Below are 15,974 nucleotides of genomic sequence, written 5' to 3' on the forward strand. Positions count from 1 at the left end.
AACCTCATTAGTGGCAACTCTGAGGAAGCCGCCACTTCCAGTCCCACATCAGAAAGTACAACTCTTCACTTTCGTATGTTTCGATGGGCGCCAACTACGACCATGAACTTGCGGATGCTAAAAGTGGTGTATATACATTCCGGATCAACGGAACGGTGGTTCACAAGATCGGGTCTTTGTTACCTCCAGACAATCAGCCAGCAAAATTTGCACAGATCTACTTCCTCGACCCTAATGAACAGGCTATCCGTCGGAGAGAAATATTTGATAACGATCTAAGGATAGACCTCTTAAGAAGAATTCAGCAGTGGTTGGAAGATTGCAGAAATCCGTTCGCTCAGCACTACAAAACCATCCGCGAGCGTGAGGGCGGCCATGCAGTCCTTGAGAAGAGCTTTGTTTTAAAAAGTGACCGAAGTCGCCGACAATATGATCTACCCTCCTCTTTTGAGATTGCTGCTTTGCTCCCTGGCGAAGAAAACGCGACCGATCCCAGAGATATTATTGTCGAGAGTAAGGGCACAGGGTTGAAAAGAATCTTTGAAACACAAGATGCCTACGATCCCTTGGCATACGTTCTTCTTCATCCCCAGGGCGATCTTGGCTGGACCTATAATTGTTACCACCGACATGGGCAAGACGCTGACGCTGACAAGAGGATATCTGCACGTGAGTTCTATTCTTATCGATTGCAAGCACAACCAATGAGCGACACAGATAACCGTTGCTACTTTTGGATGTTTGGTCGTCTCAGCCATCAATATTGCGTCGACCAAGAGTGCAAAATTATGAGCGATCGACTTCGATATATAGAAATGCATCAAGTAAAGCTTCGTGCAGATCTTTATAAGGGCATCGTTGATGCAGTCCACGATAATAATGTATCATCAGCGTCTAACATTGGCAAAAGTATCATCCTACCTTCTTCCATTACTGGAGGACCTCGTGATATGCAACAGCGATTCCAAGACTCAATGGCTATGACTCAACATGTAGGTAGGCCGGATCTATTTATTACCTTCACTTGCAATCCACAATGGCCAGAGATTCAACATGAAATTGCAAGACAGGGGTATGCTGGACAGACCCCAAATGATCGTCCCGATCTGTTGGATAGGATATTCAAGGTCAAGCTCGAGGCTCTTATGCATGACCTTACTGAAAAATATGTCCTTGGAAAAGTTATCGGATACTGTCTTGCAACCGAATTCCAAAAGCGAGGACTACCACACGCTCATATCCTACTGACCCTAGACGAAGAAGATAAGCCACGTACAGCTCAGGATATTGACAACATCGTTTGCGCTGAGATCCCTGACCCGCTTAGACACCCTAATTTGTACAAAACTATGATGACGACAATGATCCATGGCCCTTGCGGTCCTGGAATCAAATCTCCCTGTATGGAGTCCAATGTCTGCACCAAGAAATACCCACGGCAACTCTTAGCGGAGTCAGTTCTAAGAGAAGATGGCTATCCGTTCTATAGGCGACGTGATACCGGGGCACATATGGTCCGCCGCAATAATATCGACTTCGCTGTCGATAATCATTGGGTTGTGCCATACAATCCTTATTTATTAACGAAGTACAACGCTCATATAAATGTCGAGATTTGTTCTTCAATCACATCAGTAAAGTATTTGTACAAGTATGTGCACAAGGGACAAGATCGTGCAAGGGTGACTGTAGTTGGAGGAAATGATCAAGAGCAGCAGCAGCAGCAGCAGCAGCAGCAGTTACAGTCTCACGATGAGATCAAGGAATACTGGGATGCACGCTATATCTCTGCTTGTGAATCAATATGGAGGATCTTTGCGTTCAAGATGTTTGATCTGTCACACACATCATACGTCTTCAAGTCCACCTCGAGGGCCATCAAAATGTTATTTTTAGTGAAGACGACAACCTCGCCGCACTGCTTGACGAGCGAAATACCAATAGTCAGCTCATGGGATGGTTTGCTCTGAATAGGAGAGATCCTGATGCAAATGAGTATACATACCCTCAGATACCCTTGCATTACAGATGGGAAGCTAAAAAAGGTCAGGCACCAATATGGATACCAAGAATACATGACAGGCAGGACAAGACGGTAACCCGAATGTATGTTGTTCATCCTAAAGACCGTGAGCTTTTCTCTCTCAGAATCTTGCTTTTGCACAAAAAGGGAGCAAAAAGCTTTGAGTGTCTCCGCAAAGTGGATGATAGGCTCTTTGGCACCTTTAGGGAAGCTGCTGTAGCGCTTGGTTATATGCAAGACGACAGCGAATGGCGAGACTGCCTTCGAGAAGCATGCCAGTTTCAATTCCCTAAAAGACTGCGTCATCTTTTCTCAATGCTCCTTTACCATTGCAACATTTCTCAACCTCGTGGTCTATGGGATGAATTTGCTTCGGCCCTTTCTGAGGACAAGCTTCATACTCTACGTCAGTCTATTAGGGATGATGATGATAATAATGATGGTGATATCCACAGGTACGACGACTTCCTCCGCCAGAGAGCTGAGAAACAAGCCCTCTATGAGATCGACAATATATTAAAAGGGATGGATTCCAGTCTAGCTGACTTTCCAGAGATGCCACAAGAGATTGAGGATTTGCACCTACAAAACAGCAATGATCTAGAAGAGACTTTTGACCAACTTGCAACCCGAGCCCAGACCAATATTATTAAGTTTAATCAGGATCAGCTGGCTGCTTTTCTTGAGATTAAAAGAGCTGTCGGAAAAGGCAAGGATACAAAGCGATTGTTTTTCATCGATGGACCCGGAGGAACAGGAAAGACCTTTCTCTTTAATACAGCAATTGATTATATCCGTGGCATCTTAAGAAAGCAAGTCATTGTGGTAGCTTCCTCAGCAATAGCTGCATTAATCTTAAATTCGGGAAGCACTGCCCACTCTGCTTTCAAGGTCCCTATCCCTATCTACCCGAACTCGACCTGCAACATCAAGCACGGGCAAGTTATCGCAAAAAGGATCATAGAAACAGATGTGATTTTTTGGGACGAAGCTGCTATGCAGCATCGCCATGTTTGTGAGGCTGTTGATAAGACTATAAGAGATCTCACAAAGGTTGATGCGCCATTTGGCGGAAAAATTGTGGTCTTTGGAGGGGATTTCCGTCAAGTGCTTCCTGTTGTAAGAAATGGGTCAAGAGGAGATATTGTGCACGCTTGCTTGAAGAAATCAACATTCTGGAGAGATGTGAAAACGCTAAGACTCACCATAAACATGAGAATTTTACAATGCTCCTCAAATCCAGAGGCTCAAGGCTTCATTGATTACTTGCTTCGAGTAGGAAATGGAACAGAGTCTACAAGGCAGATTGGGCCAGAGAACGACTACATCAAGCTGCCTGAACAGTGTATTCTTAGCTCTACGCAGCCTGACCCTAATAACTCTGATGAAAAGCACCTCATTGCGGAGATATACCCATACTTGCAGGCTCATCCTAATCCCTCACTAAGTTACTGGGAAGGGCGCGCTATTCTATCTACACTTAATGAGGATGTCAACAAGCTCAACAATTTGGCAACAGAGATATTTTCAAGTCATACCGTTCCAAAGGTCTATCATGGGCAAGATTCCATCCCTGATATTGACGACCCAGTAGCAGCAACATACACTGTGGAATTTCTTAATTCTTTAAATCCTCCCGGAATGCCTCCCAGTATACTGCAATTAAAGATCGGTCAGCCCATCATTCTCATAAGGAACCTGAGCCCAAAGGAAGGTCTCTGTAACGGTACGCGTCTCATTGTGCATAAACTTGGAAACAAAGTCATCGAAGCTGAAATAATGACGGGAATATTCAAAGGAGCGATCCATTACATCCCTCGAATCAATATCAATGCAACTGATGATGGATCGTCTCCAGTCATATTCCAGCGGCGCCAATTCCCTTTGAAACCTGCCTTCGCCATGACCATCAATAAGGCTCAAGGGCAAACTCTTCAGAATGTTGGCATATACCTCCCACGGTCTGTTTTTAGTCATGGCCAGCTCTATGTGGCTCTTTCTCGCTGTACAGACCCCAAGCATTTGAAGGTACTTATCAAAGGTGATTCAAGGGATCTTTGTAAATACACGCGAAATATTGTGTACCAAGAAGTCCTTCAAGATTGAAAAAAAAAAAAAAAAAAAAAGTCGCTGACATCTTCAGTCCCTGCCGCCCCTCTGTCTCTGGTCCCTACTATCCCTGTCTCTGTTGTTCCTACTGTGCCTATGCCTTGCTGTTCCCACGATATCTATATCTCCAGCTCTTACTACCCTTGCTCTATCTGTATCCATCATCACGACTCGGCCGAAATGTTATTTATTGTATATAGCTGTAAGACCAGTGTAAATTAGTGTACATGTTGTATGATCAGTGTAAATTAGCGTATCTGTATTTTAGTATATCTTTGTAATAGTAGAAGTGTATTTGTACATCTCTGTAGAGTAAACGTCATCTGTGATACCAGTTTTTGTAATTGAAAATTTAGATTCTTCCATCTTTTCCTCTTTTTTTTTTTTTCTTTTCAAAAATTCACACACACACACAAAAAAAAAGTTCACACACACTCCTCATTCGCTCTCACACACGTACATTCATACATTATGTCTTCCACCTCCACCATTACCAAGACTTCCAAGCCTGCCAAGACTGCCAAAAGTTCTCAAGGTCGTCAGACGATCTCTGTAAAAGTACCTGTGTTGACCCCAAATACCAGTGAAGTAAGTTTCTATTTAACTTTGAGTCTTGGGTATCAACAGAGAATCAGAGTTATAATTGACTAACACTAAGGAGAATTTGGTATCGTTCTTTTAGACAATACTTTCGCCCTCATCCTCCTCAATCGACCAATTCCCTCCTGCTTCCCAGGTAAAGGCAGCCTCTATCATAGTCATATGGTTGTACGTGAAGACTAGACAAAGTAATAATTTTTTTTTTTTTTTTTTTTTTTTTCAATCAGTCATGTGATGATGATAGCCTTGATACAATTCCCCAATCTCAAAAGCGTTCGCTTAATTGGGACGACGACGACCAGGAACAACACGACGATCAAAACAAGCGGCGCCGCCAGACCCCCCCCAGAAACCTATCTCCCACGCACTCTTCTTCCCCTCACCAGAGTCCTCTACAGCCATCTTCCCCTTGCCAGAGCTTCCTAAAGCCATCTTCCCCACGCCAAAAATCCCCACATCCTCCTCGCTCTCGCTCTCGCTCTCCCCTTCACTCTCGACCGCTCTCTCCTACACGCCCCGTCCATCAATCAGATCGGGAAGATCAACTCTCTGTTCATTCGCTTTCACTTGAAGAAACAGTAAGCACGCCGAGAGGCACCGATGCTACCGCCCCGTGGGCTGCCCAAAACCTTCGTTTCCATGCCGCTTTATATGATCTATTGAAAAAGCGAGCCGACGCAGAAACTCTTTTGTTTGAAGAACAACAAAATGTCAATAAAAAAAAAAGACTTTAATATTTAATACCTAATAAATAAAAAAGAAACCTTTGTGTCAAAAACGTTCAATTTTATTGGAACCCCAACGAGGGTAAATGAGCCTCACGAGGCAAAGCCTAGACTGGAGCGACCGTGAGCGAAGCCACGGGTCGCCCGTCTAGTTTTCTTCTATTGGGAAAATAAGTCAAACCGATCATGGATGGCTCGTTACATGGAACTCGTGGTTCAAAGGGAAACAGGTTTCTCTAATGTGCTCATCACAAGAACAAAATAAAATTGGAGCTGACAACATCAAACTGCAGGATATAACAAAGAGTAGTTTCGCCTTATGCCTTAAACCGACGGCCTTTTTTTTTTTTTTTTTTTTTTTTTTAAAAAAAAAAAAAAAAAAAAAAAAAAAAAAAAATACTATGTATCCTTTTGAATGAAGAGATGAGGAGCAATAAAAAAAAAGAACGCATTTTTCGAGTGATCAAGACAACTCCAGCTCGTCATTTAGGGAGAGTGAAACAAATTAAAAGGATATTATGCTTATTAAGAATTTTAATAGAGTATGTTACTGGATATGAATGTTATTATGAATATATATATATATTTTTTAGGCAGAGCAGATGCTTCTGACCTTGATAGCCTGCTTAACCTGGATATCAGCGCAGGCCTTGGTGCACAAGTCAACAGCAGCCTTGAATTTGTGAGCAACGTTGGCAGAGACATTGACATCACCAGTGACCTTGATCTTGAGCAACAACAAGTTGATGGAGAGCTTCTTGATCTGAAGATCGATAGCGGCCTTGATCTTGGCAGCCAACTTGGCCTGAACCTTGACAGCGATCTTTGCAGAAGCCTTGACAGTCAACTTGGCAGCCTCAGAGACAATAGCCTTGGCCTGGATCTTAATGCAAGCAGCATCCTTGTTGGGGCAACGCTTGACAATGATAGCAGCAATGTTGGCCTTCAAGTTGGCAGTGAACTCTGACTTGATCTCAGCATCAACTTCAGCCTTGATAGCAGCCTTGATCGAGGACTGGAGAGCAGCAGACAACTTGGTACCGAGACCGAAATCAACATCGAGAAGACCACTAATAAATAAAGAAACAAACAAATAAAAATTGTCAGCCAACATCTAAGCAAAAAGCTCACAACAATGCACATTGAACTATAAATTGTGATTGGCTCCCTTTCTCGACAATATGTTGCAGGGAAGATAATAAAAAAAAAAATACTTACGAAATCTGAACGCGGAGGTCAGTCTTGACAGCAGAAGCAATATCGGTATCGGTGCAAACATCAGCGAAAGCCTTGACAACAATGTGGGCCTGTTCCTTGACCAAGAGATCGACAGTGGCATCAAAGGCAGCAGTAGAAGGAGGAGCACGCTTCTCGAGGCTGATCTCAGTAGAAGCGACAGCCATACTGCAGAGCATGGCGAGCATGGCCATCATGTAGGCGAAGAAGGTAGTGGTTCTCATATTGGAAAAAGGTGAGGAGGGAAGAAGCTATGAAACGGAAAGGGTAAGAAGGAAAGGGGGTTTTTTTTTTTTACGTGAATGTAAAGACGGCCAAATGTACTGGCGAATTTGGAAGGGGTCAACTAAGAGTTGGTTGGTTTGGTTAAAGGATGAGAGGTAAGCGGCTGATGAGGATGAGGAATAAAAAAAAAAGTGAGGAAGAGGGGACCTTTTATACTTCTGGATGAGAGGATCCACAAGATCATGAGCAAAATATAGAGAATAACAAACTATAATAGATGCAAGTTCATATCTCCGCAACTTGTCTGGTTCACGGACTTGGTCTTTGTCTCCGCTCCACAGTGACTCTGTGTTTTCATTGCGATGCATACATGGATACTGAACGATTCAGACTGTCCTTGAATATGGAAAGGATGCTTAGCTGTTCTTTTGTGATAGAAATAGAACCTCACTGTAAACAATAGCAATAACAATAAACAAACAAAACAAACAAAAGGGGGAAAGCACCACTGGAAATGGAAGCCGAATGGTGACACTGAATATTCATGTTCATTTAGAGAGGTATATATATATATATATTGTATTCAGTATTCAGTATTCAGTATTCAATATTCCGCAGGGAATTGAGGGGATTGGGTTTAAAAAGAAAGTTTAAAGACGCGTGTGTGTATATTTGTCTCTATACTTTATGCTCTATTTTCGATCTCAAAAGAGCCCATATTAAAAAAAGCTGTTTTTATATCCTTTGTTGACTTGTCCATGGCTGTATTTTTTTAAACTGGTGTTACACACGGTTTTGAATTCGGTTGAAATGTGATGATGATAACCACGGCAGCCGGATCAACTGCCAGGAAAAAAAAAAAAAAAAAAGGAAGGCACATGCAACACCAAATGCTCCCTGGTTACGGGCGAGTCTTCCTCATCTTTTTAATCCTTCTTGCTTCTTACTCGTGTTATCAACTCCTTGACGCCCATTTGGGGTTGAAGTTGAAGCATAAGAGGAAAAAAAAAAATGAGCACAGCATGGGTTTTATTTCTCAAATCTAGCTAGCTAGTCTACTAGATCTATTTCTACAAGAGTTAAAGGACTAATGCAAAGAAGCGAAGCAAAGAAATATCGAAAGCGAGCTATTAGAATGAATTCAGGAGAGATCACTGGGAAGAGAAGAAAAGCTGTAGGGGCCTGCATCTTGCTAGAAGTCGACAGTTGACATATTGGGTATAATGTATTAAAAATAATCGCTCCATTACAATCTATGCACCCTATGCATATCCCTTACAGTTCATGTTTCTTGAGCATGCTTTTACCACACATATCAGGTTGTAGGAATTGCATGTCGAAGCTCTCTCTTCTTTTCATCCTTGGAATGGTGTCTTTTTTTTTTTTTTTTTTTTTTTTTTCACTCTTCTCATTTTTATCCCAGGTGGAATGTACACATTCCAACATGAATTCTTAAAATTCAGAAAGTGAGAGAGACAATAAGGCGAAGGCAGCACATGTTAATAACATGATCTGGTATTACGAAAATGTCTGGCATGCAACCTAACTTCGCTCGTATGTTTTTTTTTTTTTTTTTTTTTTTAGTCCTGTTCATTTTAGAAGAGGTATTTTTTTTTTGTGGTTGTTTGTTGGACAAAAACCATGACTACATCTACTATCCGTGTTATGTACATGTATATAAAAAAAAAGTACTGGCGAAAAGTACTTTAATACCGGCTGTCATGAGTGAGTGAATGTATTCATGTTTGTTACCCAACAGTGAGACAGAATTTTACATGATAATTAAGCATAGGCAACTTTGCGCCAATTGATACCAACGCGTCTTTACGAGATTCGAAATATGCTGAACACAGACCTACTGTCTGCTGCTACTTGTTTGGTTGCTTATTCCACAAAAGAGGAAGGAGCTGCTCTCAACCTCATGATTGTGAGCATTTTTGTCCCTATCTTGTCTTTAAACGTAGACATGGACAGTGACTGAAAAGAAACTCCGCCATTAGCGAAGCACAGAAATAGGTGCTTCGTTTTCCCTTTTGTTCCTAAATGACTCAAAATCCCTTATGATAGACTAGGAATATCCTCCTGATTCTTACCTACTTTACAGTACTCTATATTTTTTATTTTTTTTTTTCCTTTTTCCCTTTTCCTTTTTCCCTTTTCCTTTGCCTTTTCCTTTTTCTCATGCTAACGAAGCTAATGAGAAGAGAAGTAAGCAATTGACTTTTCCTCTCCTCTTCCATGCTTGGTTGCTTTACAAAGACGAGGTCTATATTTATCTTTGATCGTTTTGTTTTATTTTATATTTTTTTGCATGATGCCTTGAAATATTACATTACGGCTACACATTCGTTACATGCATACCATTTAAAATGTTACGCCAATTTCATTTCGGTTCCTCCTTCTGTGCTTCTGAAGAAACACAGACATTTCGTTGGTTGAAAGGAGATACAAAGAAAAACATGTGCATCTATACAGTACATGGAACATATATATTATTGATATATACAAGCATGAGCTATGAATTACGAAGACTTGCGTTCAGCGTTTTATGTACAAAGACGTGGATAAATCTACACAATAATCCAGGACCCCTATCTTTTTTTAAATGATATTCAGAGCCTTGTCCCTCCCAGTGCTGGTCTATGGAAACAGGGGTTTTTTTTATTCCTTCTCAAAGGTGGATTTGCAGATCTGAACTGAATTATATATATATTGAACCGAACTGAACTGGAGCTGAGCTGAAAAAGAGCTGGAAAGAGAGCTGAATCGAGCTGATCTGACCTTTTTTTGAGCTGTCGATTTTCGCTCTACATGCATCTATACATCTATACATCTATATATACATACATCTGTACATATACCACATTGTCCTTGTTATATAACGAAGAGAAGGAAACAATTATACTTTGTCCTTCCGAATGGGACGGAAAGGATGGGTTGGTTTTTTCCTTTCATGTCTATCCAAAGAGGAAAAAGAAATAAAAAAGAAAAAAAAAAAGGTTAGATGGGAAGGAAGAGTTGGTCCGTGAGTGAAAAGTGTAACGGGAAAGGGGAAAAAAAAAAATAAAAAAAGAATGATAAAACGTTGGGTCTAACGGTTTTCAGAGCAATAGCAGTTAATAAGGTTGGGTTTAAGGCTAAAAAGGGAAGCAATTCTTCGCATCAAAGTGTCAAGATGATTAGTTGTAAAAAATAAAAAAATAAAAAAAAAAAAGAAAAGAAGAGCCTCTTCTTGCTGGGTTACATGTTCTTTCCATCCGTGAAGTTTTTGTACATGTACCATGCAGTGATCTTCGCCACTTTATTAAAAAATAAACGGGAATAATAGACGCTAAACCATATCCATTTTATTTGTAAACACTATTGGGTTCAAAAATAGTTTGTTGTGTAACCGGATTTGTTTTTTGTATTTGAATATTTTCATAACTGCAAACAAAAGAGAATAAATGGTACATGTACAATTCATCCTATGCTTGATCAATGGATAACTTCTGCCATGTCACCATCGTTATTGCTTCCACTTTAGCCTTGTAATGTCTTCTGCAGTATAAACATGTGTCTATTACTTCAAACAATCCAGACAAATAGGATTAATTTATTTCAAAACAACAAGAGCAACTATGCATAGAGTGCTCATCCAAGATCCATATCACTGTTACCACTTTTCCTCTTTCCTTCGCCCTTGTCGCTGCTATCAGAGTCCGAGGCCGAGTCAGACCCAGAATGGCTCTTCCAATTTGTTATCTTCTTGATAAAATGTGGCAATGTTGCTGACTTTGCAGCGCTTGACGACGGTGACGATGACGATGATGATAAAACAGCTACTACAAGATCACCAAGCTTATCTGATGCAGCTGGGGACTTCTCTCACCTCAAGACAGCAATGGCTCGTTCGTACCACGTTTTTTTTATTGTTGCTGTTGCTGCGGCTGCTGTAGCCGCTGATGGGTACCGGTGTTCTCGCTGCTGCTGTTTCTCTTTTTGCTGCTTCTGCTGCTTCTGTTGTTTCTGTTGTTTCTGCCGTCGGTAGTGCTGTTACTGTTGCTGTTACTGTTGTCTGTGCCGCTGTCTTAGCGGCCCTTAATTCATCAGCTCTTGTTCTGCAAGAGCTTCTATCTTCTCTACCTCGAGCCGCTGGCTGTCCTCGGTGGTTACCCCACAAGATCACGAAGAACAGCCAATGGAGTGGCTCGAGGGGTAGATCTTTAACGCGCTGCCCTTTAGACGCTGCATGGAGCTATTGATAGAGATCATGTGTATAGTTGATTAGTTTTTTTTTTTTTTTTTTTTTTTTTTTTTTTTTTTAATTCTTTTTATTTTTATAGTATTACAAGAGGCGATCAACCCAAGTAAAAAAAAAAAAAAAAAAAAAAAAAAAACCTACAAGTCTATTGCCTGCATAGACCTCAAGAACTCCCCTCTCTGAAACCCAAAGAAGCCCTCCAGGCCTTCTATGTTATGGACGGAGATAGGGACCAATCTTCTTCCTCATCAGCTTCCTCCGCAGCTCCATCCACGGCCGGATATATGGTTTGTGACGGCCGTGGATCCTCTTCCCGTGCCCACTTTGACTGTTTATCATCGACTGTGGTACCTATGTGATCTTCGCTTTAAACATCCTCTTCATGCCTAAAGCGGTGTTTGGCTCCATGAGCCTTCTCGATTATGTCCTAACATTATGATTCCGATGGATTTTAAGGGGGGATGTAAGGTTTAGGTACTAAACCACCAGGCCTTTCACCATAAAAACAATCGAATATATATTTGATGTCATACCTTAAAGCTGCTGTGTCTGCGGGGGCTTCAGCTTGCTCTGACGATGAAGGCACAGGAGAGGCTTGCTTCTCTTTGTGCCAAGAGCTGAAACAACGAGCTAGCCTCTGTATTAACGGTTTTGTTCTATTTTCCAAAAGAGTAATGTTAATATTAGAGGAACAAAAAGAAGTCTTGTTCTTGATAGATATTGCAATCAATTTTACATACTTTCTTGAGGTTTTGAAGGAGTAGGGGTGGCCTTGACGGGCTTAGATTGCTTTCCTGGCCAGGCATAGGGAACGGCCCTTTGGACGTCTGGAAGTCTCTTCTTTTGACTTGCTTTAGAGGTCCCCATTTGGTTGTATCTTTTGGAAGGCTGTGTTTAGTGTACTCAATAAGGTTATTACAAACAACGCGTTCAGCGTCTGGTGTGTATTATGATAGGAGAGGATGAATGCAGTATGAAATAATGCTCTTAAAAAGAAATAGTAGCAAAGTATAAACAATGGTTGTAAGGGATAGCAATGCTTATTTTGAGTACCCCACTCTCGTTTTGTGAGTGAAGCAAAGAGTGAAGAGCGAAGAGCCGTGAGAACTGATTGGAAATAAAAAAGAAAAAGAACGAAAGGCGAGACAGCAGTTGGCAATCTCTGATTGGCCCTGGTTAACGAAGTTTTTATTCATGCACTTTCGCTCGACCGTGAAATTTGAACTGTGTCATATTTTTATCATTTTTGGAAAGAAAATAGTCGTTGGCTTCTGTCACACCAGATTTTTCTTGTTTTCAAACAGTTTTGAAATCACAATAGGAAGCAGCAGGATACCACCACGGCGCCCATCTCCTCAAAACGAATCGTATGAAAAGAAAGAAGAAAAAAAAGAGAAACGAATGAAGAGTGTTCAAGCACTAATGGGCCTAAAATTCCTGAATCAATCAGCCTACAGATTTATTACATTGTTGAGGGAGAAGCAACACCTTTTTCTGTAAAGATCCTCTTCAACTGTTCAGTCGATGAACTCAAGGAAGCCATCTATCCTAATATTACTGTGGACTCCTAAACTGGATATGTGATTATAGGACATCCAAAGAGAGGTATGTTTAATAGCTGGTTTTTTATTTGTCATCCAGGTGTATCTAGGCTAGACCATTTAAACGACAGCAACTTTAATTTCGTCTTCATAAAAGGATTTGGAAAGTCGCCCCCATGGTCCGTGCCCATGCTCTGTCCCCCCACTGACTCTTCACTGACCGATGCTTATATCTCCTTACACTAATATATTCTTTGATCACAATGCTAACATCCCCTCCATTACGGTGCTCTCTCATTTTTTAGAATCATCAGACGAGATTCTCAAGAGAATAATGAATGAAGGTAATAATCTGTTTTCTGTTTTGTAAATGGATTGGTTTGATGATTAGCCATGTTATTATGGTGCTGACCAACTGTGTATGTGTACGATGACCATACATAGACCTATAGTATGCCTCACCATTAAAAAAGAGGCGCATTGCTGAACAATGAAGAGAGTACAGGGCTCCCGACGGTAACCTTGTGGAGCCCCCAACCGTTTGGATTGATATACTAGAAAACAGTAGTCTCAAACTCCCTCCACGCGAACAATTTGTTCACCTCAAAGCCAATCATCAGCCTGGCGACAGCATTATTGACCCATCCATGGGCTAGACTCCAAGGGATATTGAGACATATAGCCTCGACGGTTTGCTTGTCACGGAGCAGATGATTGGAGATTCAAAGTAAACAACGCCTCACATACCGACGGATCCTGTCTGGCCCAACGGGCATCGGCAAATCCTTTCTGTCTTATTATCTGGTGGCGAGAGCGTATATATTCCGAAGGATGGATTACTCTATACATTGCAGCCGCTGGAGTCTTGAGCACTGAAAATGAGGAAAATTCTGAATTCGAATTGGTTAAGCGTTTCCTAGTGCTCAACAAGGATCTTCTGGTTTCTCGTGTCCTGGAGATCCTCGCAAGTGCCTATGTTGATCCTGGAGGCAATACTGTGTCTACAATCTTTGAAAAGTTTCTCATGCAGAGGGATAACGAGCAGAGGACTCTAACAGTTGTTGATGAACATGGGAAACTCTTCGAAAAAGACACTCCAGTGTCAAAAAAAGTTTCTAGCTCTAAAACCTCCGATGGAACTCACCACTTGGACTGGCAGCAATACTGGATCTCGCTTGATTCTCACGGGTATAGCGCATTGGGGATACGAAATTGGCTACATGGAAAATAGCTATAGACCTCAATCAGTGGTGCTTATAAGCTCACTATCGGAGCTGGTTCTCCTTGAGTTGCTAAAGAAGCCTACCAAAGGTATCAGCCTCAGTCCGGAGAATGTCATAGAAATAAGGAGGATCACGAAGCGTGTGCCACGAGAGCCCATGAAACTGTGCGCCACTGTCAAGGGAATATAACTTCCATTGGTTTAGCCATTTCGTCGTTTGAAGGCGATCGAACACAGTACTTCCAAGCAATTGTCAAGGACTACTACATACAGATCAAAGATTGCGATATTTATTATCCACTATTATATCAAAAGCCTTGTGCAAGCTTTGCTGTATGGCTCTGTCAACGAGATTTACAGGTGGAGGTTGCTGGACCTCTTTGTCGAAGCATTAGTCCATCCCTGCAAAAGTGTATGTGTATGCTAAAAGTATTGTTTAAGGGACACAGAGTAGTCAATGGCACGTGGCAGTGTTCAGATGTTTATACAGTTTTTATATGGAGTCTGAACAGTCGCTACATGTTACTATAAACAAAGCCAACTTAGTTGTGGCTGCATTAGTGGTGGTGTATGTTTGTCGTATGTGAATATATGTACAAAAGACTGAGTAATATTGAGGAAAAGAGAAACCCAATCCCAAAGTTTCTTCATACTCACTCTCCAAAACTTTTTTTTTTTTTTTTTTTTTTTTCTTTTTCAATGACATGTCTGGGGGATAGACGCAGGATCAGCGGGTGGTACGACCTCCTTATACCAAAGCCGAGGATCTCCTTCACCTAAGCAGCTTCCTACAGGCATCAAGTCGAATCCTAAGCTCTGTACATACTCAATGGCCCAATCTGGGGTGGCCTCCTGATAAATTCCGCCCAATAGCATTGCATCTCGATCCAAGTTGGAAGAAGGAACACCTCTCACAGCTTCCGCCCATTTAGATGAAGACTGAAGGTAATCAGGCTCTTGGTGATAATGATGACGATTCTGCCGATGATACCCTATCAATGGTTTTTGTGCTGAGCTAGAGCCTGAATCAGAATCGGAGCCATATGAATCGACAGTACCCGCCTTGTTCGTGTTGGTGACACTGGATTGATCAACATCCCAGAGAACAATGATGTATCCCATCTCTTCAAGGACGCGACGAACACGTTGACCATGGTCGCCATAAGGTGGCCGCATATACCGAGGGACCACTCCCAAGATCTGACGAAACGCATCTTCAATCCGATGCATTTCTTTCCGAATGTCATTATCGGATAATGACTCGAGATCTTGATGTGACCATGGATGGGAAGCAATCTGATGTTGAGAAGCATATGCTCGCCTAAGTAACCTTTGCGATTCTGGATCTATAGACATAAAAAAAAAAAAAAAAAAAAAAAAGAATGAAGAGTGTGAGTGGATATTGAGTTGCTGTTGCTACACACAAATAACATAGGGAAGATTTAAGAGGGATTTTTTTTATTTTTCTTACGGTATATACAATTCCAGCTATCCCCGTTCATGAAGAAAGTGACTTTTATATTCTGATCATCCAAGAAATCCAACAACTCATCTGTCAGCTGTCCTGGTCCATCATCAAACGAGATTGCATAGGCGTTTGGGGTGATGCATCGTTCCAGGACCTGGCCAGGACGGTACAGTGGCGGTGGTGTGGGGCCTCTGGTATTGTAGGGGAAATGGGTGTTGTTGAAAGTAAAAGGTGGCTGGCTCGCCACCGTTGAAGGGATCGGCGCAGCAGTGGCTGTGTACGATTAATTTTTTTAATTTTTTTTTACAATGATCAGAGAAAGAATGTGGTAGAGAAAGGGAAAGAGAGAATGGAAGCGAGAGAGAGAGAGAGAGAGATGATAAATAAAGATAAAAAGATGATTAGTATATTACATTCATTGAAGCATTATAATAATAATAAATACAGTAATTCGTATTGATTGTTTTCTCTAGTGAAACGATCGCCCAAGTGGGCGGAGCAATTCACTACAGCTCTTTCTCTGCATGCATGCTTTGCAAAAAAAATTTTTTTTTGTGTACAAACATTGGGCACGTTGTTGGT

General features: G+C 41.5%; 4 protein-coding genes across 4 annotated transcripts; 1 reads left to right on the forward strand and 3 right to left on the reverse strand.

Moving 5' to 3' along the window:
- Positions 1-5,977: 5,977 nt before the first annotated feature.
- Positions 5,978-7,067, reverse strand: BCR41DRAFT_363685 (hypothetical protein). The gene is made up of 2 exons (XM_022025923.1): positions 6,676-7,067; positions 5,978-6,527 (listed from the first exon to the last, which is right to left on the reverse strand). Exons 1-2 carry the CDS (start codon positions 6,915-6,917, stop codon positions 6,047-6,049), a joined length of 723 nt encoding a protein of 240 aa, XP_021875977.1. The 5' UTR covers positions 6,918-7,067; the 3' UTR covers positions 5,978-6,046.
- Positions 7,068-10,551: 3,484 nt separating this feature from the next.
- Positions 10,552-12,028, reverse strand: BCR41DRAFT_401587 (hypothetical protein; the record flags this gene model as incomplete). The annotated part of the gene is made up of 5 exons (XM_022029229.1): positions 10,552-10,782; positions 10,871-11,155; positions 11,303-11,369; positions 11,695-11,764; positions 11,902-12,028. The coding sequence occupies 5 exons, from the start codon at positions 12,026-12,028 to the stop codon at positions 10,552-10,554; spliced, it is 780 nt and encodes a 259-aa protein (XP_021875978.1).
- Positions 12,029-12,878: 850 nt separating this feature from the next.
- BCR41DRAFT_401588 (hypothetical protein) lies at positions 12,879-13,933 on the forward strand (the record flags this gene model as incomplete). The annotated part of the gene is made up of 3 exons (XM_022029230.1): positions 12,879-12,885; positions 13,008-13,046; positions 13,557-13,933. 3 exons carry the CDS (start codon positions 12,879-12,881, stop codon positions 13,931-13,933), a joined length of 423 nt encoding a protein of 140 aa, XP_021875979.1.
- A 1,080-nt stretch (positions 13,934-15,013) lies between these two features.
- Positions 15,014-15,558, reverse strand: BCR41DRAFT_284764 (hypothetical protein; the record flags this gene model as incomplete). Its single annotated transcript, XM_022020265.1, has 2 exons — positions 15,014-15,264; positions 15,396-15,558. Coding segments are annotated over 2 exons (414 nt in total), but the record flags the coding sequence as incomplete, so codon positions are not given.
- Between the last annotated feature and the right edge of the window lie 416 nt (positions 15,559-15,974).

Source organism: Lobosporangium transversale (genome assembly GCF_002105155.1).
Source record: "Lobosporangium transversale strain NRRL 3116 chromosome Unknown BCR41scaffold_65, whole genome shotgun sequence".
NCBI classification, from domain to species: domain Eukaryota; kingdom Fungi; phylum Mortierellomycota; class Mortierellomycetes; order Mortierellales; family Mortierellaceae; genus Lobosporangium; species Lobosporangium transversale.

What these genes read in the sequence shown, in the direction of transcription:
- BCR41DRAFT_363685 (XM_022025923.1), bottom strand. Translation starts at nt 6,917, where the DNA reads ATGAGAACCACTACCTTCTTCGCCTACATGATGGCCATGCTCGCCATG. An exon ending in GACCTCCGCGTTCAGATTTC is followed by an intron (nt 6,528 to 6,675) that starts GTAAGTATTTTT and finishes TTTATTTATTAG; the next exon opens with TGGTCTTCTCGATGTTGATT.